This window comes from Cadophora gregata (genome assembly GCF_030347475.1).
Source record: "Cadophora gregata isolate MNR1 chromosome Unknown scaffold_15, whole genome shotgun sequence".
Lineage (NCBI taxonomy): Eukaryota > Fungi > Ascomycota > Leotiomycetes > Helotiales > Ploettnerulaceae > Cadophora > Cadophora gregata.
In genome coordinates this window covers 1488481-1511437 of record NW_026695938.1, presented here as the reverse complement: position 1 = coordinate 1511437, position 22957 = coordinate 1488481, and the positions used below count along the sequence as shown (strand labels likewise).

Here is a 22957-nt window from a genome sequence, read left to right as displayed (position 1 = left end):
TCTTGAGACTTGAGAGCCCACGAGCTCCTTCCAGGCTGCGTCATACCGCCGCTGAAGACGCTTGACAACTCTGGTATCTGTATCCTGCTTCCAGTACTCGTAGTGAAGATATTCGATCCAAGTAGCCAATTTGTCCTGGCGGTCTGGATCCTCGTCGAGTTGGAATTGCCGTATGAAGCCATGTCTTGCGAAACTACGCTTTACCGCATTGAGATATATAGAAAAGCGACCTTCCTCTCGATTGCTTCGTTGATACTTGCGAAACTTTCACCATTCGCTCATCTGAGGGTGGAACACTTCCCAATCTTTCAAGCCATGATTCCAGAATGATAGGATCTCGCGGTACTCTCCAGGGTTCTCCAGAACGTCTCGGCCAAGGCTGACCGGGTGCGAGGGCCGCCCGCCTTCACGCACAAGCGTATCATAGAACCTCGTCTCCCTCCGCAGAAGATGATGATACCATTCCTCGTCGTCTATTGACTCTGTCGTGGATCGGCTACAGAAATCCGAGCCCGCTTGTGAGTGTTGCGGAGGCTGCGCTAGCCTAGATCTCTTCGGAATCACGCCCTCAAGGCGTGCTGTGAGGTCGTTGAGATCGATCGGGCGGGAGAGCGCGCCGCCTGTTCGTGCTCTGACACGATAGTTAGAGGAGGATAAAGGAGGGCGGAGACGGAGAAGAGCCGCTTAGCAATCCTGGAGATCACCAAATGTTCCCAGAAGGAAAGGTCCTGACCGTCCTATCTTTTCTAGATATTGATCTAGTTCTGCATCACTGAAAGCAGCAATATCGCGAGTATAGAACATCGGACGCTGCGTTTGAACGGGTGCCATCTCTGGCGATGCTGATGCTGATGCTGAAGTTGCAGTGTGAAGTTGGAGCCTGAAGGTTGGACAAGGATAACTTCGTAAGGACAAAGACACGTGGGGAAGGTGGGGAGACGCGACGGGATGCCCAGGGCAAGCGCCTGCAGTGGATCCCGTCCCGTCGTGCTTAGTGTGCGGGGGAGGGGCTGGCTCCGAGTTCTTTATCCCCTTAGGCAGTTAAGGGGGAAAACACTCCATATAAAAAGTGTGTTTGATACAGCTGTTGAGGGGATAACTTGGCGATGCTGTGCATCCTGACTCGTTTGCCACTATCTAAATGCATTTAGCAGTGTTCTAATGGGAAGGGTGGTGTAGAGTTTGAAGTGGATTCGACAACTCTGCCACATTGCCAATATGGGCATCTTCCGTTCTCTCTAGGTTTCATCACCAGCTATCGCTTCACCCGTTAACCATGAGCCCTGATCTAAAACCTGTTGCTGGTGGAAATCGTCTAATGTACCTAGGTTCATTGCCGAGGAGATCCCTTGTTATTTCGAACAACGAGATCCAACCTGATTGTTTTAAGCAAACGTGAGTCACTTTTATGAATGCATACATTTACTTCTTGATTCACTTCTTATCGTAATCTGAGAGCCTTCAGACAGCTTACGGAGTAAATTGCGCTGAGCTTCGAATAAGCATTTTTACAGTCACGACATAATCGTAGGTAGGCTTATAGACTAATACAAGAACACGTCTGGTCAAAGTAGCTTATTATAACACTTTCACCTTAAAGGCACTCATTCTTGTAAGAACAATTGTCATCGCAATGAATTCCACAACACCTAAAATCTACACCAATACCTAGGTCACCCTTCTTTCCCCGATGGCACGCCATTCAATTCACTTGCAGAAGTCACCCTCACCACATAAGCCGACACCTTATATCACTTAAACCCTGCGGCGCCAACCAGCTCGCTGAATCAGAACCCCATCATCTTTAGATCGAGACGCACATACGTTTCTGCATCTCACCAACGACTGCAATCGTCTTTTACGGCCATCAACGACACAATGATCGACCTTGTCGCTCTGTCCGCTGCCGAACTTCAAGAGCTCCAGATTGAAGGAAGCTTGACCAGCACTCAGCTGGCAAAGCTGAGTCTGCTGCAGATCGAGAAGTATGACAAGAAGGGGCCGGAGTTGCGTGCCATGATAGCCATCGTTCCTGAAGACATCATTCTTGAACGAGCTGCGTTTTTGGATGAGGAGAGACGCGCTGGTAGATTTCTGGGCCCATTACATGGCATTCCAATCATACTAAAGGTCGTGGAAGCCAAATTTGATTTTGTTCTGTTGGTTTTACTGACCTTCGCTGCAGGACATTATCAATACTCCTCCCGAGTGGGGAAATTAACCACACAAGGATCCTGGGCGTTGGCCAAGTCTGTCCACAAGGCTCAAGCCCCTCTTGTGCAGAAGGTCTGCAAAAACAGCGTATTTCACAGACTTTTTACTGATTTCGAGAAGCTTTTGGATGCTGGTGTTATCATAATTGGGAAAACGAGCTTGACGGTGAGCTGGTACAATACATCCACAAATCGACGCTAATTCTGTATAGGAATTTGGCTCGGCAAAGTATGCATGCCCTAAATGTGTAAAATGGCGGCTCTCATGATATTCCAGGGGACCTGAAGGAGTCGGCGGTTTGTCAGCTATAAACGGTCAATCCCAATCTGCTTATGTCGAGGGATTTGTAGACCGAAATGATGAACCATTTGCCCATACAGTGCGTCGCTGCCTTTGCCACAGCCCCAATCATACAAGATTAACACTCCCAGAACCCAGGAGGCTCTTCCACGGGATCAGCGATTGGAGTTGCGGCTGGTTACAGTCCGATATCGATCGGGGGCGAAGCGAATGGCTCCATCCAAACCCCAGCTAGCCGTTCGAATTTATACGCTTTGAAAATCACGCCTCAAACCCTCTCCACCGAGGGAATTTTCCACATTGTTCCTACAGTCGAAACCCTTGGTGGAATGGCAAAGTCAGTCGCTGACCTGGAGGCACTAACCAAGGTGATTCTTCAGACCAGCAAGAAACCGGTTAAGATCAACGTTGATCATTCCACGACGTGGCAAAACTATACTACAGGATTCGTAAATGCAGACGACTGGCGCCTTCCAAAGGATCTATTCACTTCGACTGAGGAATATCGCCGCCAAATTGTAGGTTCTGTATCAGTACGTAGACCTTCGTCTAATCTATCCCCAGGACACAGCTTACACTGGGATCCAAGAAAAGATCAAGGCATTGGGTGGGAGTGTAGTGTATCCGGTGAAACCTCCTCATCCATCTAGCATTGATGGTGGGTTTCTAGCTATCGTCAGTAAGTTGCTACCCTCGAAAGCATACTTACGACAGCATTCTGACTATCTAAGACGGCGAGTTTCGTGACACAGTTGACGCCTATCTTCAAGGTCTCGAACAGTCAGATGTAAGGTCTCTGGCAGACATCATTCAATTCAATAGAGATCGCCCCGAATTGCAAGCTGGCATCAGTAAGTGTATTCGTAAATGGTGCTGGCCATCCTCCTAACAAAGGCACCAGGTCAGCCATGGTTTATCGGCCCACAGGAGTTCCAACAAACACCAGAGGAATATACCAAGATCCGCGAACAGGTTAGAGAGGATGCGGGGAAGAATGGGCTCTTTAGAGTTATGGAAGAGCTCTCACTCGATATCATTAGTGCCCCAACAGATGGACCGATCTGCGAAATCGCTGCCTTGGCAGGTACGTTCATTCTTCCGGCATCCAGCAATGTCTTCTCATATGACTTGAAACCGCAATGATTCTAGCTACTCTCAGGTGCTCCTACGGCGACAGTTCCTCTCGGTATCTTGGAACCGAGCGGTCGACCATTTGGGTTGACATTTGTGGGAAGGCCGGGATCTGAAGCCTTGTTGATACAACTCATGCACCTCTACGAAGCTGCTGCTCCAAAGCGCAAACTTCCCGCTCTGGTAAAGTGATAAACTTGTCACGTAGCTTTCCGAGCGGCTGATTCGAGAAGTCCAGGTCCGCTCATCCGCGCTGTTATGGTGTCTGGTGGTTGAGATGGCTTTCAATGTTATAAAAAAAATGAATACAGGCTGTCTTGTTCAAATTCAATTATGCACACCGTCTGATATGTAACGCAAGATGACTGCTAGGGTTGCTTTTTACAACTAAGTTGTGTGCTGTCTTCTTATCAGGATACTAACAACGTCAAATACTAATGTTAGGATCACATACCGAGCCCGGTCTTACTACAACTCTTTCACCTTAACAGCACTCGGTTTCGCAGGAACAAATGCCTTCGCAATGTATCCAATGATACTCAGAAACTACATTCATAAGTAAGCCTTCTTCCACATTCCATTCCAATCCCATCTCTTCCGCCTACCACCAGGTAATGACAAGCTTACTCACCACATAATCCAAAGTCTTGAAACCACCAGGCAGCGAAACGAACGTATCGCCATCATAAAAAGCCCGCATAGCCAGCAAAAACCCAGGCGAGCCTTGTTGGAAAAGGTCTTGGAAGAAAAGCGCCTTGAATGTACCCGATGGCTTGGTCCGTTCGGTGAACCGGGCGGGTTGGCCCTTGACTTCTGGATGTCAGCGTGACTGGTGTTCTGGTATGAGAGAGAAAGTGACTTGGGTGGGATACATACTAACAGTAAAGCCATGAACATGGCCTCGTGGGATAAGTATCGGCGGGTCGCCGGCTGAAGCGACGATTTTCTTGCCGTCGAGGTAGAATATCATTTTGCCCTCTAGGACTTCCATGATTTCGTCGTGGTCCTATGTTGGTAACAGGTAAGCTTATGCATGGCATATGAATCATTTGAGTGGAAGCATGATTGACGTACTCTGTGCCAATGATTGGGAATAGCGAGGATTTCCGAGTCGTCTTTACCGTCGTACCTGGTATCTACCCAGTTGTGCTCCGGTGAGTCTTGAGGCTTGCTCTGTAGATATATGATTCAGGACTGTGTTCAACGACTCTGATTTGGATGGTATTGAACATACATGGTCGATAAATAAACGCATGCTGATGCCCTGTTCTTGTTAGGCGACGGCATTATGTGGAGATCTGCCCGGGCTCTACCTTTCCTATTGCCAGGGGCATCAGTTCTTCTACTTGAGACGACATATTGTTCTCTATCCTCAGAAGCTATTGATCAACACCCAGCTTGATTATAGAACATTCTTGGAGACCTGAAGCTCGCAACTTGGATCTTGTTGGAAGGCGGAGTCGGACAATGGGATAAGACAACAGGTTTCCTTGCTGTTCCCGGATTCGGTGTAGGTAGCGAGTTTCCCGTCTTGGCTGGATGGCTGAATGGTTAGTGGGGTGGAGCGCTGAAGCAGCCACATTGGTCATGCTGGACAGTGTTTCTGGCGGGGTCGACGGACTGCGTTATTGGTTGATCGTGAACAGTAAATGGGATGACAGCAGAATGTCACAACTTATACTCCTTCATAGTACCGTATCAAATTTGCAATAAGTTGCATAACGCCGGAACCGGAAAAGCATAGGGCCAACAGTTTGTTATTCAGCTACATACCTCCTTCAACCCGCAGCTATCTCCTCCGCCTCATCTTCCCACTCTCCGCGCTCCTCCATTTCCTCATTTAATTCCATCTCACCATCTCCCTCAAGACCTTCAGAATCCCACTCATCGACATCCATCACGTCATCATCCTCATCATCTCCCTCCTCAGGCTTGGCGCCCTTGGCCTTCTTCTTCTTCTCAACATTCTCCTTCTGGATCTTTTTCCTTGCCTCTTTTTGCTGTCTCTTCTGTTCCCACTTCTTGTCCAGCGCCTTGACCTCTTCCTTGGACTTGCTGATGTACTCGTGCCACATGATCTTTCCGTTGCAGACTCCTTCTTCGACTTTGGTCATGCGTAGCTTCATTCTAGGACCCAACTCTACCAACTTAACGGCTCGCTTCTCGACACCACCTCTGGAGCTGTCTTTCTTCCCCTCTGCTTCGGAACGGTCCTTTCTTCGTTTTGACAGAATCTTCTTAGCCCGCGTCTCGACTACCTCTACTTCTGCGTCGGTATCCACTTCACTTCCACTGGTCGCTCCGTCCGTGACATATCCGTCCCCCCCTTCACCACCGATCATGTAATCCGCAATATCTGACATCTTGCCAAGGTTTGGTAATCCGCCTTTCTTGGTTTTACCTGACTTTTGTGAGTGTAGCAGCTTTTCGGCAGCATTTAATCTGCGGAGAGGTTTTGATAGGCCCATTGCCTTTGTGGTGATGGCATAGTGTCGGAGGTTGAGAGTATATGTTCCGTCGCCCTCCTTGGAAGGTTCGCGATTGAGGAGTAGGACTCGCCGGATCGAAGAGAGGGGTGTGGCTTGCGGGGCGATTGGAGGGAAAAGGGACTGGAATATCGTGGTAACAAGAGATTCAAGATGCTTAGGTACCTTGTTGGGCGAATCTGATTCAGAGGCTGGGGATGTGAAGTTATTCATGACAAGCTGCAGACTTCATTAGTACATGTGCAAACTGGCTTGAATAGCATGAAAACATACCAGTGGTGCCGTCAAGTATTCTTTTCCGCCACCTTTAGGGTGCTTCAGAGCTTTTCTGATATCCTTACATAAAGAGTACTTCTCAACGTTGAAATGTAGTGTTGGTCCTCTTGGTGTAATCGCAAGTCGCATATTCGTATTTCCGGACTCTGATCTCGAGAACAGCATGAGATGGCTCACACCGAGAGGCCCAGCCATTGTAAGGTAATCCCTCAATCGATTGGCTCTTCTTTCCTTCAGCCTTGAGGCAGTCCCTGGTTCCATCATCAAGCGGGTATCCTTCACCAATTGGCTAACACTGGGTCCGACTTCTCCAGCTCCAATTCGAATAACCATACTCTTCGGCGCATTCGAGGGTTTCTTAGAGACCGCTCCTCCTCCACCAGCAGAACCATTGTTTGCGCCCACATGGGTACGCTTCTTTGTTCGTCTTCGTGCCATTGTTGTGGATTTGTATGTGGTGTAATGGTCTGCAGAAAAGAAGCTCAGAATAATTTTGGGTAGCAGAAATAATTGCGCAACCAATCAGAGTAGCTAGTTCGATAAGCGATAAGAATTTTTATCCTCTACACCAACCACGCAATCCGACTTTCTTCTCTTCCTCCCAACCAAATCAGCCAGCTTCGCCCATCACAATGTCTTCGGTCAAAAGACGCAAGGTTGACGAGAACCTGCCTTCGGGCTTGCTGAAGGAGAAGAAAAAGCACAAGAAAGAGAAGACCACCAAGGATGTTGCAACAGAACCAGCAACCATGTCTGGCTCCTCCGACCCAGAGCCTGCTTCCGTTGCGCACGAAGTACCAGAAGAGAACACTGCAGGAGAAGGCGAAGATGGAGATAAAGAGCCGCCAAAGTCTTTTAAGGATCTCGTATGTGTACTCTGGTCTAAATTAAGGTGTTGGCTCATGTGATTTAGGGAATCGTCGACGAACTATGCGACGCATGCACAGCACTCGGATACAAAGCACCTACACCGATTCAAGTCGAATCTATACCGCTCGCACTCCAGAACCGAGATCTGATCGCCTTAGCGGAAACTGGAAGTGGAAAGACAGCTGCGTTTGCCTTGCCAATTCTCCAGGCGCTCCTCGATAAACCACAGCCATTCTTCGGACTTATCATTGCCCCAACTCGCGAGCTCGCATATCAAATATCAGATTCCGTCGAAGCACTAGGATCGAAGATAGCGGTCAGATGTGCTGTCATTGTTGGAGGAATGGATATGGTTCCCCAGGCCATCGCGCTAGGCAAGAAGCCTCATATCATTGTAGCCACACCTGGACGATTGCTAGACCACCTAGAAAATACCAAAGGATTCTCGTTGCGAGCACTGAAGTACTTAGTGATGGACGAAGCCGATCGCCTGCTGGATCTCGATTTTGGCCCAATATTGGACAAGATTATAAAGGTCATACCTCGAGAACGTCGAACTTACCTCTTCTCTGCGACAATGAGTTCGAAGATTGAGAGTTTGCAAAGAGCCAGTTTGAGAGACCCTCTCCGAGTCAGCGTCAGTACAAAGTATCAGACTGTTTCGACTCTGATACAAAACTACCTGTTCATCCCTCTCATCCACAAGGACGTCTACTTAGTCTATCTTATGAACGAATTCGTCGGCCAATCTGCCATCATATTCACTCGTACGGTAAACGAAACACAGCGACTAGCCATCCTGCTACGCTCTCTAGGTTTCGGCGCCATCCCACTCCATGGTCAGCTCTCTCAAACCGCTCGTCTCGGAGCTCTTAACAAATTCCGTGCTGGTACCCGGAAGATCCTTGTAGCAACTGATGTCGCTGCTCGTGGTCTTGATATTCCTTCAGTGGATATTGTTATGAACTACGACCTACCGCCAGATAGCAAGACATACATTCATCGCGTGGGTCGTACCGCAAGAGCCGGAAAGTCGGGACACGCATTCAGCATCGTAACGCAGTATGATGTGGAAATCTTCAAGCGCACAGAGGCTGCACTGAAGATGCAACTAGATGTGTACGAGCCTGTTAAGGAGGAAGTCATGATTTTCAAAGAAAGAGTGGACGAGGCACAGCGACATGCCAGAAACGAGATGAAGAGTCTGCATGAAGACCGAGGTAATAGGGGCTCCGTACTAAAAGGTCGACGTCCAAAACCTGGCGGCCAAAAACGAGGAAGAGACGACATGGATAGAGAAGAGGGCTGATTTTCCCCGGAACCGAAATCAAATAATCTTGCAAAAATATTGATGCTTCATCGCATGCTTTAATACAATTCACTGTATTTTCTTTGCTTGGCTTGCATTCTTTCTATACTAATGATATTTGCATCATGCAGACCCATTTCGTCTTTGTTTCTCAAGCGGGATATGCAACAGGAATCTGGTTCTTGCGATTATTTGAAGCAAACCCAGCAGAGCCGTTCGTTAGGATTTGCGATATTTATAGCTCTCGCTTCATGTGTCATGGCGTTCCCATTACCCCAGATCAGTCTCTTCAGACACGCTACTTCACCCCTCAATTCGGACTTTAGCACATGGCAAGTTTCGGCAGTCACCCGAACTGATAGCCAAGATCTGCTCGAAACCACAAGTTCTTAGCCTTTTCGGTTCCAGCTCCCTCTTTGCATCGTGATGGTGTCGCAGTTTGGACCGAAATAGCTGCATTTTCTTGGCTCTGGTATGGTAGCCGAAGCTGCTTCAGATGACGGCGATCATTCATCTTGGCGGAAGGTGGAAGCGCTGCCACTCTTGAGAACTTTTACCTATGTATTTAATTGTTGTTAATTTTATTGCGGTTTCTCTTCGTTAGCAGGAGACCTATAATCTACCCAAAGTATGATGGCAAGTGCCTCAAGCAATAGAATCTAACGAAACGACCAGCTGGTATTTTGGAACTCAGGTCACCAGTATTCTTGTCTTGTTTCGACATCTACTTGACAGCTGTCATGAAAACCCCACGACAAGTATAACCAAATCTTGTTTTTGATCTTGACAGGTCTTGGGCGTTTCCCCACCCGGCGAAGTTTCACTTGGGTTCTCCCAACCAGCTTCATGTCAACATAAGCTTAGCCAAGTCGTCTCGAGAAGCACATTTTCAACTGCGATAGACCCCAAGGTCGGGTACTCCAAGGCAAGAAAGTCACCACCCATACACTCTCAGGTTCAAGATGCTGGGGAAACCCTATCATTGGGCTGAGATAGTAATCAAACTCTTGTGGGGTTTCATATGATACAGTTATGTGTGCCGTTCTCTTGGACGTCCAAGAATAGGGTGGGGAAGTAAACCTCATCACGCTCTGATATCAGTCGCTGCTGCTGTTGGGCCCTGGCCAATCCTACCTCACAAGGGAGATGTAGACTAAGTTGTTTGACTTGGACTCAAAGGGAGGGAGCAATGTCATGAAGTCCCGTACATATAGACTTCGTGGACTGCATATCCCAACATCCTCACCAGCAAGTCTGGAGCATATTCTTTTCTCTTCGTTTATCCTCTACCAATCTGAGTCAATAATATCGCATCTCTCTCATCACCAGACATAGACCACGAACATGCTCACTCTATCCTCCACTACTTTTCTCTTCCTCCTCGGCCTCATCACCTTCAGCAATGCACAAACCACCGCACCCTTCTCAGACCCAGTCACTGGCATACAATTTCAGCGCTTCTTCGGCGCAAGAACACAATTCGGATTTGGCATTGCACTCCCCGAAAACCCAACTACAGACTTCATCGGACAGATGACTTTCCCCTTAACAGCAGCCGGAGGATGGGGCGGCATTGGACTCGCAGACGATATGGTCGGGCCATTACTCCTCGCAGCATGGCCCAATGGCAACACTGTGGAGTCATCATTCCGTCTTGCATCAGAAGAAGAGGCTTCACCGCCTGTGGCTACGGGTAGCTTTTCAGTGGTGCCTATACCAAGTGGAACAAGTGTAAATGCTACGAACTTGTCGTTTACTTTCCTTTGCCAGAATTGTATTGATTCCAGGCTTGGCTTTTCGGCGGGGAATACGCTCGGGACTTTTGGGATGGCGTGGGCGCTGGCTGGGAGGCCGGTGAGTGATCCTGCGGATGGGGCGACGGAGTTGTCTTTTCATGATAAAGGTTGGTGGCTTTTAAACTTCCTTGGGACATTCTCGTATTAGTTCGTGTGACTGACTTAACTACAAATAGGATTTGATACATTTGACGCACAGTTGAATGCGGCAAGAAGTCCTCTCTTTGGCGAGTGGGCTCAATTAGCTGGGGCCGACATTGTGTCGAACGGATCGACTACAGCTGTGACGCCGGTTGCACCTGGTACTGGAGGGTTCGCTGGTGGAGACGATGACGATGATGAGGAAGACGACGATGATGAGGCCGGAGGAGCAGCCGAATCAGATGATGATGATGATTGATATATGTCTTTGTCTCTATATATCTCTTTCTTTTTTACCTATAGCTTCCAATACCCGATACGTTGGTCTTTCTTTTTTCCTTATGTGGTTAATTTCACGATGTTTGATTTGGTCGCATATACAAACAAACAAACCTTATCTTCAACTCGTCTCACAATTGTATATTTCTGCAGGACTTTTGCTGATCTAGTGGTCATAAAATTCTAGTACTGTGTAAACACCACGACTCGGTTTTCATTGTCTTGTGATTCTACTCATAGATATCTCAGACTCGTTCATCTCATGATATCAGGATCCCCAATTGCAAGGCATGGAAATAGCCGTACACTTCCCCAACAAGGCAAATTCGGGACGCACCTAACCGCTCCCGACTCTGCGGGGTTTGCCATATCAGCCCTGGTAGCGTTGTTTTTTAAGTTATTTAGTAGTGTAGCTTAAAAAACCGAAACCCCTGAGCTGAACGCAAAGCATCGGATATACTCAGCCCTATTTCTGTTAGCATCTTGCTCTAAATCCCAATGGTCAAGCACGGCTCTTATTTCCACGTTTCTATTGGAGACTGCAACCTCAGCCTCGTTGTGTCCAATGGCTCCCAAGTGAGGGGTTTGAAAGGAACGTGCCGAACTTAGATTTGCTTTCAATCAGCTGTACGCCTTATGGCTGCGGCTCTGAGTTGTCTGTGGACGAAGCTTTTTAGCGTGTGAAGTTCCCCGTAACCATGCAGGAACAGAGTTATTCTTGCCGAGTTCAAGCAGGACGCTATTCTGCCTTGGTGAGCGCCACCAATAAATCCTCCAGTAACGTAGGCTCCCCGTGGCTGCTGCAAAGGAAGGAAACTTGCCGTGAAATCCAATGACCATCTCGTGATGTGTCAAAGGCTTGCTCGATGGGAAGATGTGCTTATTCCCCAAACGGAAGAGGAAGTCTGAGCAGAGTGCCCGGTCATGATATGAGTTGTTCTTGGCCCAGCTCCGATGAGATGCATACTTGCACCTGTTATATTATGTGCGGCTCCTCTTCATTGAAGTATAAGAGATAGTAGTTCTTCTATTCTTCCTCTCTTTCATTCATCAAAACTCCCCAAATCATACTTTCATTGAGCAGTAAAACGTTACAGACGTCTCCATCATGCAGCTCTTCAGAGTTATCCTCTTATCCACTGCAGTCAGCGCAGCAAACATCAAAGAGCGTACTGGCTCAGGAGGCTGCAACAGAGATAACTGTCTCCGCGCCGTTCAAGGCACTGCTAAGGGACCTGCTCAAGTGCAGATTGCCCGCACTGATTGTAGTTCTTTCCTTCAGGTGACTACTACGGTCCCTTCAAGGTCAGTGTTTGCCGAAGATTTCATTTTATTTTAAAATAATGTATTGAGATTCTGTGCTGATATGAATCCTTTTCAATTTAGGACCGCAACTGTTACTCACACAGCAACCGTTACTGCCCCAGCTGTCCTCCCCAAGCGCAATAATGCTGCAAAGACCGTCCCTACTTATGCATCTGCCTGCTCTGGAGCAGCTCGCTACTCAAGTGCCTGTTCATGCTGGGGCATTACAGCTGGCACCAAGACAATTACCAGTGGGGTATGTTTAACTTTACTCTGACACAAACATCTTACATATGGATGCTGATTATGAAATACATAGGTTACCACCAAAACAGTCAAGACAACCGTCACGGTCCCAGCGAAATCATCATGCACTGTAGCGCCTAAGACCGACAAGTGTGGTGATAAATGTGTTGATCTGAAGAGCGACCCCAAGAACTGTGGTGCCTGTGGAGTTTCTGTAAGCTCATTCACTTGCACATTCCTTATTCCATTATATCTAACGTATTCCAGTGCTCAAGCGGAACTTGCACCAACGGTGTCTGTGCCGCCACAACCTGTACCAATCTCGGAACCTGTGACAATTTCAGCACATGCGGTGCTGGCGGCGCCTGCGTCTGCGCCTCGACATCTGACAATACCGGTTTCTGCGTCAGTGGCGATACACCTTGTGCTGGACTTGCAGATTGCCAAACCAGCGCTGATTGCGCGCTTGGAAGTGTGTGCGCGGTTGGTTCTTGCTGTACTCGGAATGTCTGTATTGCCGCCGATGCTTGTGGTGGATCCAATCTACCGAAGTTCTTGTTTGCACGGGTGTCTTATGACACGGTTGGACATAGAGGCTCTTAATTGATTGATGTGAGAACATCAATAGTATATGGTAATTTGTTAGTGGAGCGGCGATGATAGGGACGGAATGTTCAGTGGAACGCATGCCAGATGGTACGTTTACTAGTCACTATTTACCAGTCGTAATACAGGTCTGCGATAAGTATGTATCTATATCATGGCAACTCAATATAGGACTTAATCGATACCACATTCTGTCACCGACGGTCTACTCCTGAAACCCTCTTGAGTCGCAAAATTCCAATGATCAAGCAAACGTATGTCAGAAGTTCTCAGACCATAGCATCTCAAGAAAGGTGGAACAAAGATGCTAAGCGAGCCTTGTGTTTCCCGGGATTCCGTCTGATAGGGCACCCAGCAATAAATCAGCTCCACCATTCCACAGCTCGGCGAATAGTACAGTCAGCAAGTCAATCCTTGATTGCCCATTAATCGTATGTCAGCATGAAAAGCCTAGAAGGACATCTTGACGGTTGGCAGCAACTGGAACGCACAGACGTCGGGCCTTTACTAGGTAATAAATCGGCCATATTGTGGTATCTCCGGATTTTCCAAAACCTCATCGCCCACTACGTTAATTGAAATAGTAGTTTTCTGGGAGACCTGGGTCTTGTCAACCGCTCTGGCTGTGAAGTGACGTGAAGGCGTGAAAACTTCCCTTATTTTTGGCAATGACTAAGAAACGAGCAAGTATACTTCAGGATACACGCAGCACTCAGAAATTATCTCAGCATAAAATTTTATAGAGCTTAATTTCAGGCATTCATGGAAGCGCTTTACAAATGTTGTCTCAATTCTACTCTGCAGCCTGCCAGCCTCACTCGCCAGCCGATATTGCCCAGGCGGTAATGTGTCAAAAGTACCTACAACCTAAAACGGAAGGAAGAAAACAACAGAATTCCTAAGATAACCCATTATCCAATCGCATCCTAAATCTGTTTTGGGGTTTCACGACTGTAATTCAGCAGCGGGCTTGATTTATCATCACTCGTGTTCCTGGCTCGTACCATTGAAGTAAGTGTCTTTTCACTGCAGTTACGCTGTGCAAGGACATCAGCTCCACTCTGGGCCTTGGGAAATCATATTCAAGCTAACCCTTTTACCAAAACAAGACAAATTCGCTGGTCTCGGGTCATGTCATGTAGGCTATAGGAGATATTTGGAAGCTGCCAAGACTTGCTTGGTAGTGAGATGCTCGTCATGATCCTGTAAGATATGTTGGAACGAAGTCCCAATGAGTCTGCAGTGCTTGAATGATTCTTATTTATATGAGTGATCTGTGATCTGTTCTAAAATCGCGATCACACTATCAATCCATCATCAGTCAACACATCACTGTCCTGCCACAAAAATTCTCTCTTGATCACTGATCTGAAGTAAACACATCTCTCGGTACCACAAGATGTCTGCTGATATCCCAGCACAAGTCGATATTATCATAGCGGGCGTTATGTCCCTCTCTTCCCTTCCCTCCTTCTACCCATCTCATCCAACACAACTGACACTCGTTGTCCCCCACAGGTGGAGCAACCGGCTGCCTCCTCGCCTACCGACTCTCAACCGCACACCCCACCCTCTCAATCCTCCTCATCGAAGGCGGGCTAGAAAATAGAGACCACTCTCAAATCGTCAATCCCGGCCTTTTTATAACCAATCTAATTCCCGGTTCCACCTCAGCACGTTTCTACACATCCGCAGCTGCCAAAGAGGTCAGTGGACGGGAAGTGTCTGTTGCAGCGGGACGATGTCTTGGTGGAGGAAGTGCGGTGAACTTGATGTGTTATGTTAGGGGAAGCGCGAGTGATTATGATGCGTTCGGGATGGATGGATGGGAAAGTAAGGAGGCGGTGGAGTTATTCAAGAAGGTTAGTTTTACTGTCCGTTCGCTCGTGTTTATTTGGTAAGCGAGTGCTTGTGCGGCTTGGGACTGACTTTGATAACATAGCATGAGACCATTCATCTTCCCAAAAATGAATTCAATGCCCAGACCACGGTATCGATAAATCAAGTCAAAATTGATTTATTTTTGATTAATTGATTAATTAATCAAATGATTTAGAATGAGAATTTTAAAACAAACGATTAATTATCTTAGCGATTTATAAATCGAATAATTAATTAGATAATTCAAAGGTATTTGAATTATACACGTGATAAAATTATATTAGAAATCTAGATTTTCCATGATAATTTAACTTAAAATATTAGCTTATAAGTATATTTAGTAGTGTTTTATATAATCATAATAATAAAGTTTAAATTCTATAGCTTTAAATAAGAATTATAAATGTTTATTTTATTAAATATATCATGTTATTTTTTGATTTCTTTTAATTTACTTTTAATATATTTCTATTCTAATAATTAGCTAGTAATAAGATTACGATTAGTTTAAAACCTTTTAAACCCTCTTTTGATAAGGCTAAAGACCTTAAAGGTCTTTTTTAATTAAATATTATAAGTTACTTTTTTATTTATAAATCTTATATTATAAATTAAATTATAAATCAAAATAATTTAAATAATAATTCCAAATCATGATTTAGAATCATCTTTTTGAAAATAAATGATTAATCGCTAAGACAATTAATTTTCTTAGCGATTTATTAATTCTCTTGGCAATTATTCAAACTCAAGCTTGACTAACGATACCGTGGCCCAGACTCATGGCTGGAGCAGAGAATTCCAGATTTCCCAAGGTGGGACGTATCACCAGAAAGAATCAATGGAAGACTACCTCGACGCTTCAACGGCTGCTGGATGGGACCGGACGGCGGATCCTATGGACCTGAAAACTGGGAACGCATTCGGAGTTTGTACTCTCTACTTTGATCAATTGACTTGTGCTGATGTAAACAAAGCCGTTAGCAGCATGGATCGATCCCAAAACTGGCCGTCGTCAAGACGCAGCTCACGTTCTCATCCACCCACTCATGGACTCCAAATCTACCTCCCTCCAACTCCTCACAGACCACGACGTCGTACGCGTCCTTTTCGACTCTTCTAAGAAGGCAAACGGCGTCGAAATCCTCTCTCGTCAAAACCCAACCACACGTATCACCATTACAGCACGCAAGCTCGTCGTCCTCTCAGCAGGTGCGTTCGGCTCACCACTCATCCTAGAACGGTCAGGACTTGGAGGTCAAGAAGTCCTTGACAAGATCGGTGTTCCATCCGTCTATGTGAACCCAAATATCGGCAATAATTACCAAGACCACCCTCTCGTAGCATGGCCATATCTCTCGTCCGGCAGTCCAGAAACATCCCTCGATTGCCTCCTCAACGGTACGCTTTCTGTACGTGACGCACTTGCGAAAGATAAAAACATCCTGAGCTCCAACCACATTGAAGGCATCGGGAAGATCAGACCTGATGCAACTGATCTTGCGGGCTTTAGTCCCGAATTGAGGGAGTTCTTGCTTAGAGATTTCGCTGACAAGGAGGATAAGCCTGCTGCTCTTTTACTACCGGCGTCTTTTCATTTCGGTGATCACAAAGATACGCCGGGACAGTATTTCTCGATTGGATCAGCGCTCGCGTATCCATATTCGAGAGGGTATGTACATGCGTCCAGCGCTGAGGTAAAAGATGCGCCCGAGTTTGACGTGGGATTCTTCAAGGAAGAGGTGGATATTGAGATATTTGTTTGGATATATAAGAAGCAAAGAGAGGTTGTGAGGCGGATGAAGAGATATTGTGGGCCGTTGGGGAGTTGTCACCCTGTGTTTAAGAAGGGGAGTGAGGCCAGTTTTGAAGTGGCGGATAGTGATATTGGGAAGGTGGATGTGAGTGAAATCAGGGATGTGAAGTACGGGAAGGAGGATGATGAGGCGATTGTGGAGTGTTTGAGGCAGAGGGTGGAGACGATGTGGCATTCGCTTGGCACGTGTGCTATGAAGCCATTGGAGGATGGGGGCGTTGTGGATGGTAACTTGAATGTTTATGGTGTAGAGGGGTTGAAAGTGGCAGGTATGTTTGAAATGACCCGACAAATGAGGGTAGAAGGCATTATTCAACTAACACTACTAGATATGTCAATTGTGCCGAAGATGGTGGGAGCCAATACTTACTCAACGGCATTGCTTGTAGGAGAAAAGGCAGCGGAAATCATTCTCAAAGAGCTGGAGCTTTGATTTTCTCTGCTTCGAGAGGGCATTTCTTAATGGAGTTTCGTGAAGAGATATTAAGAACGCAATTAGGAAGCTATACACTAGGGTCATTAGTTATCAAGTCTTTATTTTTTGCAACCTTGGTAAGGAAAGCAGGTGTTGAAGCAGGGTGCAGCAACGCTCAGGGTAGCATACATATCCTCCGTTTTTTTGTCGATAAAAGCAAACTTCATAGCAACTCCAGATCTCCCAGTATGCCTTTTTTTTTTTTTTTGCAGTCATTTCAAACTCATACAATCCATCAATGTCATTCAGCTCATCGAGTTTCACCCCGTCATAATGTCAGGACAACGCCAAGCAATGCTGCCAATGCAATGCCCCAGGAAACACCCCTGAACCCATCATAGAAGCACACCACCCAGAAAACTCCCTTTATGAAACCAGCATTTAAACAAAGAACGGAGTTGCTGAAGCTCATTTCACGCCCGTGAAAACTTCAGATGAACACCATTCGGACAGGCAATGCAAGACTCAACAAGACCTCTAAATGCGAAAAGCAAATACATGACGGTCAGATCAAATGAAACCTTCTTCGTCCTCGGCCTCTGGGACTGGCAAAGGGGATTCGTTTGGGTTAATTCCAGCCTGTAGGAACTTTGCCTTCGCCATTTGGATAAAGTTGTCAATCCAGAGTCTGGGCTCGTCTTTGACAACTTGAATCCCTAGCACCTGCCAGATCGTAGTACGCTCGTGATGCACAGTCCAAGGAGCAGGGCCAACCTTTCTTCCAAAGACTGGATTCTCACGAGTGCTGAACTCCGTCATGTCGTGCTTTAAGAGGAGGAGTGTCAAGCGAATGATTTGCCACTTGATCGTCTGGATAGTCTCAAGAATGATGGGAGATTGGCGATTCAACCTTTGGACCATGGAAGCAGCTCTGAACAGCTCCCAAAGCCACTGGTGGAGATCAGTCTGTTGACTATGGTGAAGAACAGTGAGGAGATAAATCATGTTCAATTGAACCGGATTGTCCCAATTCATCATCTTGAAGTAGTGAACCGCTGTATCAATCAAGGTTGTAGGTGGAAGGTTCCCCATGTTGGCGAGAGGAATGCTTGTGACCTAAAGTACACGTAGTAGTCAGCAAAGGATCTTTGGGTGAAGGAGAAACTCTATGGTAGAACCTACATCTTGGTAGAAATTCTCATACAGGATTTTCACGACCTGTGGACCAAGGTATTGCGTATAATGCTCCCCTGTTGGGTATTTGAAAACATCGAATGGAAATCTCAATGAAGGAGTGATTGGAGAAGGGGCTGCAGGTGCTAGTGGAGGTGCAGCGATCATTGACGGCGGCCCTTGCAGACGATCCGGATTGGGAATTGGAGTGGGTCCGAATGCATCAAGATGGGAAGTGGCAGCGAAGGACTGATTGTTGACTGCGAAGACATTTTGTGATGCCCGAGGATCATTTGATTGGAGTTGGAACATTCCCATTCCGGGTTTCTCAAGGCTGGGCTTTCTTGGTGTGGAAAACTGTTGATTGGCCATTCGAGGTTGTGGTCTCAGAATACTGGTCGCCTGGTCCATGTTTTGAGGCTGGGCTCTCGCGACCTGACCCCCTTGAGATACCGGATTGCTTTTAAGAATCAACTGTTTCGGAACTTCAGCTAGGTTGAGTGTCATATTTCGACGGCGTCCTCCTCCTTGGCCTTCCCGAACTGTGTCTGCTTCAGCGGTGACCCGCAGTCTCTTTGAAGCTCGTCCATCCCTTGCGCCCTTGTCGGTTGCTTCCTTGCCGCGGGGATCAGATTGTGTTGCGGTCTTGTCTTTTCTAGCAACATGTTGTTGACGGCGAGCTGAGAATCCATTTGGGCTTGCTTGTGGAATATTCTCTGGTCCTGTATTATTCAGAGTATTTGTGGTGTGAAGTTCAAGGTCAATGAACTCATTTTCTGTGGCGAGCTTTGCCTGTGTAGAGACAGTGCTTTCAAATCTAGGAGGTTCTTGCAGATTGAACGACCCGGTCCGCATTTTCGTAGGTTGGAGTTGCTTCTGGAACCGATACATGCTAAACTGTTCGTCGCTGGCAAACACATCATCCAACTCAGCGCTGACCTGCGTGGGGGCCGGCGACTGCTTGGAGACCGATGGCACTGTTAGACATCCAGACATTTTGTTAGGTTCACCTGCTTGAACATCTAATCCCTGTAGAGATAGTCTAGTTAGTGTTTGACTCTGCCGTGCAAGCTCCGCATGATCCAGTATTGACCAGTGCCACTCATAAGAGTAATAATCATGAGAGTCTTGGAATAATGGTGAGACGAAGAGAGTTCTCTGACACTTACCGAGAACGAGGACTTCTCTCGCGTAGAGCTGTCTTCTTCCACAATCCCGGAATCCACCATTTCCATGAAGAATTGTTGATAACTCTCATCGCCGCCGTTATTGCCATTCTGGCTGTCGTCTACGTTGAGACTTCCTAGGGCGAATGGCGTTCCGTGAGGCTGGTCATAGTTGAATAATGGGTCAGGGAAGCTGCTAGGAGCCTGTCTGTTGCCATCAAGCTGTTGCTGGTCTTCGAAGATCTGCTGGTCTAAATCGATGGAAGCAAATGTATTGTTGGCTAGATCATTCATACCATCGTCCTGCTCTTGGTTGTTACCGCTGTGCTTGTCTGCTTCTTCGTCCCATTGTGCGTCGTTGTTCGTAAACACAAACACATCGTTCTTCGACACATCTGAACTTCCAAAGCCACTTGAGCCTTGGAGGTATTAGACCATGTGAGATGAAAGCAGGAGGAGAGAAGCTAGTCTTACCTGCCAGCTGAAGGCCATGGTCATCTGTTTCACTGTACTTCGAGGTACCGATCATTTTTGTGACTGAAGATGAATTCGAGATCCAGAATGGGAAGAGAAGGGCGAGAGGAGTTGACGATGCACAACCTGTTGTCGACGGCTAGATCGGACATAAAAGACGTTTCAGAGAGAGTGAGAGTGTAGCAGAAGAAGCAGATGACTGTACGTTGACGTGCTGTGCCTAGCTGGAGGGTGCTGGTGAAGATGAAGAAGAGAATCACCTCGAGATGGATCACAGCGCTTTTGACCTCGCCTCGCCTCGGGGACCGGCCGCACTTTGTCCCTTCCCAACATCAATAGAGTATTGGACTATCACCTGACACGCTTATTCAATCTGTATCCCAATTCACCCTTTCTGAGCCAAACAAGTCCTTGGAACCTCCCCTTTCGTCCATATTCTTCGCCGAGACGCTTCACCTGAGCTCTTTCCAGCAAGCAGGCGGCTCTTGTAACCCGCTAGCAAGTCACCAGCTAGCAATGTGACTCAAACACTGGTATAAGCTCATCCAGGCAGATACAAGTCCTCGCTCAAGACAGGCCTTTTCCTGGCTAAACAGGAAAGTGCATATTTCCGGAAATTGTGGACTCCGTCAAGCATGATGATGTGATCCGAGATCCGAAGCCATCTCATATCCGTAAGTCAAGTGGTTGCGCTCCGAAAGTAGTGTTGCGTTTCAGTATATATTTCCTTCTGCTCAAGCCACTCAATATGATGGAGCTTCCATGGTAAATTGAGTCTCTGTTCTCGTTTCCCGTTTTTGATCCTCATCGACATCGTACTTGTGAATAAATCACGTCTTTCACAATCAGTCGGCAAGGTAGAGTCCAGCAGTAGTCGTTCTATCATTTTTTTTTTTCAGTATCAAGGTCACGCAGACCTGACGGTGATTGTTCCTATAGCCACTTCATTTCTTAACAGGCCATTGGTTTAAAATGGCACAGTGGGATGCCGGATGATCGTAAAATGATCCATGTAGGCAAGTTTCGCCGCCAGTCCCATTGGGATGATAGATTCAGGAGGACGTAGGAATGTCTGCCAATCATGAAGCTAGCTGTAGTGCCAGGGAGGATGTCTCTCATCATATGATACGCTCCATTTCAAATGTCTAGACGTCGTCTCGTGCCATTTTGCTTTGGTGGCTAAGATCATACTCCGATAGGTAGCTTAACTCAGAGAGTGTCGAATCTCGCCTAGATTGTTTTCCTGCTTTCTTTTATCAGCGGTGTATGAAAGAATCAAGGGGTCAGTTGGAGGGGAAGGTCAAGCTTGTCATGTCGTTAACAAACGACAAGGGGCATGTAAACCTGTACTTGTGATCCATACTCACCAAAGAAGTCTACAGTAGTCCTGTGTAGCTCCAGGTCAGACTTGTGAGTCGTGACATCATTCTGATATCTCCCGCTATGAAAGCTGAAGAGTATTTTCTTTGTAGCTCTGAGAATTGTTCCTCTGGGCACGTCCATGCAAGACATCTGGCTTGGCCTGGCGTGAAGGAATCCTTTCCCCAGGATCGTCTTCGAAGATGCTGGATTGCCACTGTCAATCAAACTCAAGACACTGCTAGAAGCGCCACGTTATCCAAAAATCCTAGAGCAAAGCTGTCTTCGTTCGGTCTTGTCTCGTCCTGCGGACTGCTAAAGAGCCACGCAATGAGAGCGAAAGAATGGAAGACTGTCGTCCGTACCCACGTGTCAAAGCATGACATTTTTCAAGCTCTACAGAACGAGTGCTGCTGTAACAGTAAGTGCTATGTTACACAACTGGAGGACACTTCGAACTGTTTCCTCCTCTTTGATTTGACAGTGTAGCTCACAACTCCGAATGATAATGTGATCGGAGAGCCATCCCTTTACCGAGGAAATAGAAATGATCTGCTGGTGAGTAGGCGGGCGGATATCTCTCTGGAAGGGTTATTATATGTCTCATTGTGTCCCACGTCGTCGGAGGGGCGGATGTTGTTCACTGGTGCTGGGTATGCTGTGTATATGCCTTCCTTAAGGCCAGATGGCCAATCAACTGGAGTCATTTCCATGGGAGCTCGAGACCACGACTCCAGAGTGCGAGTTCCTTCGATATCTAATCAACATGAGGTTTCATATGTGTTCATCAGCAGTGCTGAAGAGAGGTGTTCATCCATCAAAGGAGCATTTCCGAGGACTTCTTCGGAGTGTCTTCGAAGCGTCAACTCTTTAGGCAGTGCCTTCTCTAGTGTCCATGGACAAAGTTTTGGGAATCCTTAGAGAGCAAACATGAATGGGTTTTGGCCGTTAGTGTTCATTGTCGCTGTCTTTGGATGACAAGATAGAAGAAGGGAAGAGACTGAGAGGTTCAGAAGAGAACGAAGTTCGGTCCATGTTTTAGCGCCAGAAGTACTAGCTAAAACATTACCATGACAGCACTAGTAAAACAGCTCTCGAAGCGCAATGAAAGACCAATCAAGATCAGCCTACTCCACCCATGGATATTCGAAGTATCATACATTTTGCTGGTGAACTTCGAATAGCACTGTCCCCGATACGGTAAGTGGGGGAGCTTATGTCTCAGCTGTCCAGCCTGTCAGCGTCAGAGCTTCCCAACCTCTTCCTTCATTACATCTGCATCATAACTATCACAGCTTCCCAATACTGCGCACCTTTTGGGCCACAATTCAAAAATCGACCGGTTCTTCGTGATGGTGAGTACAAAAGTACAGTGTTAGCGGTAAGTAGGCAATCACTTCTTCTGCTTTGTACAGAAATGTACCCCGCTATGCCCTACTCTCCTCTCATATCTCCTTCAGCATGGACGGTTAACTGCCTCAATTGATTTTTTCAGTTTCTTCTAAAGGTCACTGATATAGGTAGATACCCTCCCTAGCTTCGAATGCCCGGGTTGATGCCGTTCTCTCACAGTCGATGCCATCCCAGCAGTTGCGACCGAGCCACTTCGATGTTCATGACCCCTAAGCCTCACAACACGAAGACACTACCAACATTCTAAGATACGTCCACGTTCGTCTGCCAAATTTTCGAGAACAGTTAAATAAATACGACC

At 46.9% G+C, this 22957-nt stretch overlaps 9 protein-coding genes across 10 annotated transcripts; 5 read left to right on the top strand and 4 right to left on the bottom strand.

The window, feature by feature from the left end:
• Window positions 1-267: 267 nt before the first annotated feature.
• Window positions 268-831, bottom strand: ONS95_005116 (uncharacterized protein; the record flags this gene model as incomplete). The annotated part of the gene is made up of 2 exons (XM_058498511.1): window positions 268-631; window positions 734-831. 2 exons carry the CDS (start codon window positions 829-831, stop codon window positions 268-270), a joined length of 462 nt encoding a protein of 153 aa, XP_058352025.1.
• A 1047-nt stretch (window positions 832-1878) lies between these two features.
• Window positions 1879-3837, top strand: ONS95_005115 (uncharacterized protein; the record flags this gene model as incomplete). Its single annotated transcript, XM_058498510.1, has 9 exons — window positions 1879-2086; window positions 2186-2379; window positions 2426-2442; window positions 2491-2593; window positions 2646-3032; window positions 3079-3193; window positions 3246-3365; window positions 3416-3598; window positions 3674-3837. The coding sequence occupies 9 exons, from the start codon at window positions 1879-1881 to the stop codon at window positions 3835-3837; spliced, it is 1491 nt and encodes a 496-aa protein (XP_058352024.1).
• A 276-nt stretch (window positions 3838-4113) lies between these two features.
• ONS95_005114 (uncharacterized protein) lies at window positions 4114-5003 on the bottom strand (the record flags this gene model as incomplete). The annotated part of the gene is made up of 6 exons (XM_058498509.1): window positions 4114-4191; window positions 4277-4455; window positions 4522-4651; window positions 4720-4818; window positions 4880-4909; window positions 4959-5003. The coding sequence occupies 6 exons, from the start codon at window positions 5001-5003 to the stop codon at window positions 4114-4116; spliced, it is 561 nt and encodes a 186-aa protein (XP_058352023.1).
• Window positions 5004-5423: 420 nt separating this feature from the next.
• Window positions 5424-6845, bottom strand: ONS95_005113 (uncharacterized protein; the record flags this gene model as incomplete). The annotated part of the gene is made up of 2 exons (XM_058498508.1): window positions 5424-6350; window positions 6405-6845. 2 exons carry the CDS (start codon window positions 6843-6845, stop codon window positions 5424-5426), a joined length of 1368 nt encoding a protein of 455 aa, XP_058352022.1.
• Window positions 6846-7039: 194 nt separating this feature from the next.
• On the top strand, window positions 7040-8586 carry RRP3 (ribosomal RNA processing protein; the record flags this gene model as incomplete). The annotated part of the gene is made up of 2 exons (XM_058498507.1): window positions 7040-7273; window positions 7321-8586. The coding sequence occupies 2 exons, from the start codon at window positions 7040-7042 to the stop codon at window positions 8584-8586; spliced, it is 1500 nt and encodes a 499-aa protein (XP_058352021.1).
• Window positions 8587-9930: 1344 nt separating this feature from the next.
• On the top strand, window positions 9931-10782 carry ONS95_005111 (uncharacterized protein; the record flags this gene model as incomplete). Its single annotated transcript, XM_058498506.1, has 2 exons — window positions 9931-10489; window positions 10559-10782. The coding sequence occupies 2 exons, from the start codon at window positions 9931-9933 to the stop codon at window positions 10780-10782; spliced, it is 783 nt and encodes a 260-aa protein (XP_058352020.1).
• A 1128-nt stretch (window positions 10783-11910) lies between these two features.
• On the top strand, window positions 11911-12956 carry ONS95_005110 (uncharacterized protein; the record flags this gene model as incomplete). Its single annotated transcript, XM_058498505.1, has 4 exons — window positions 11911-12107; window positions 12189-12363; window positions 12427-12567; window positions 12621-12956. The coding sequence occupies 4 exons, from the start codon at window positions 11911-11913 to the stop codon at window positions 12954-12956; spliced, it is 849 nt and encodes a 282-aa protein (XP_058352019.1).
• A 2675-nt stretch (window positions 12957-15631) lies between these two features.
• Window positions 15632-17089, top strand: ONS95_005109 (uncharacterized protein; the record flags this gene model as incomplete). The annotated part of the gene is made up of 3 exons (XM_058498504.1): window positions 15632-15768; window positions 15818-16925; window positions 16986-17089. Exons 1-3 carry the CDS (start codon window positions 15682-15684, stop codon window positions 17087-17089), a joined length of 1299 nt encoding a protein of 432 aa, XP_058352018.1. The 5' UTR covers window positions 15632-15681.
• Window positions 17090-17141: 52 nt separating this feature from the next.
• On the bottom strand, window positions 17142-22265 carry ONS95_005108 (uncharacterized protein). 2 transcript variants are annotated; one of them, XM_058498502.1, is made up of 6 exons: window positions 21252-22265; window positions 19885-21127; window positions 19414-19713; window positions 18254-19273; window positions 17261-18187; window positions 17142-17166 (listed from the first exon to the last, which is right to left on the bottom strand). In XM_058498502.1, the coding sequence occupies exons 2-5, from the start codon at window positions 19906-19908 to the stop codon at window positions 17642-17644; spliced, it is 1890 nt and encodes a 629-aa protein (XP_058352016.1). In that variant the 5' UTR covers window positions 19909-21127; window positions 21252-22265; the 3' UTR covers window positions 17142-17166; window positions 17261-17641. The 2 variants fall into 2 exon arrangements, with proteins under 2 accessions (XP_058352016.1, XP_058352017.1); XM_058498503.1 differs by lacking the exon at window positions 17142-17166 and having other exon boundaries at window positions 17174-18187; window positions 19414-19829.
• Between the last annotated feature and the right edge of the window lie 692 nt (window positions 22266-22957).

Coding starts and splice junctions, on each gene's coding strand:
- ONS95_005108 (XM_058498503.1), bottom strand. CDS start 19,939: ATGATCGGTACCTCGAAGTACAGTGAAACAGATGACCATGGCCTTCAG. Junction 19,274..19,413: donor GAGAGAAGTCCTCGTTCTCG/GTAAGTGTCAGA, acceptor CTATCTCTACAG/GGATTAGATGTTCAAGCAGG. Junction 18,188..18,253: donor ATGAGAATTTCTACCAAGAT/GTAGGTTCTACC, acceptor CGTGTACTTTAG/GTCACAAGCATTCCTCTCGC.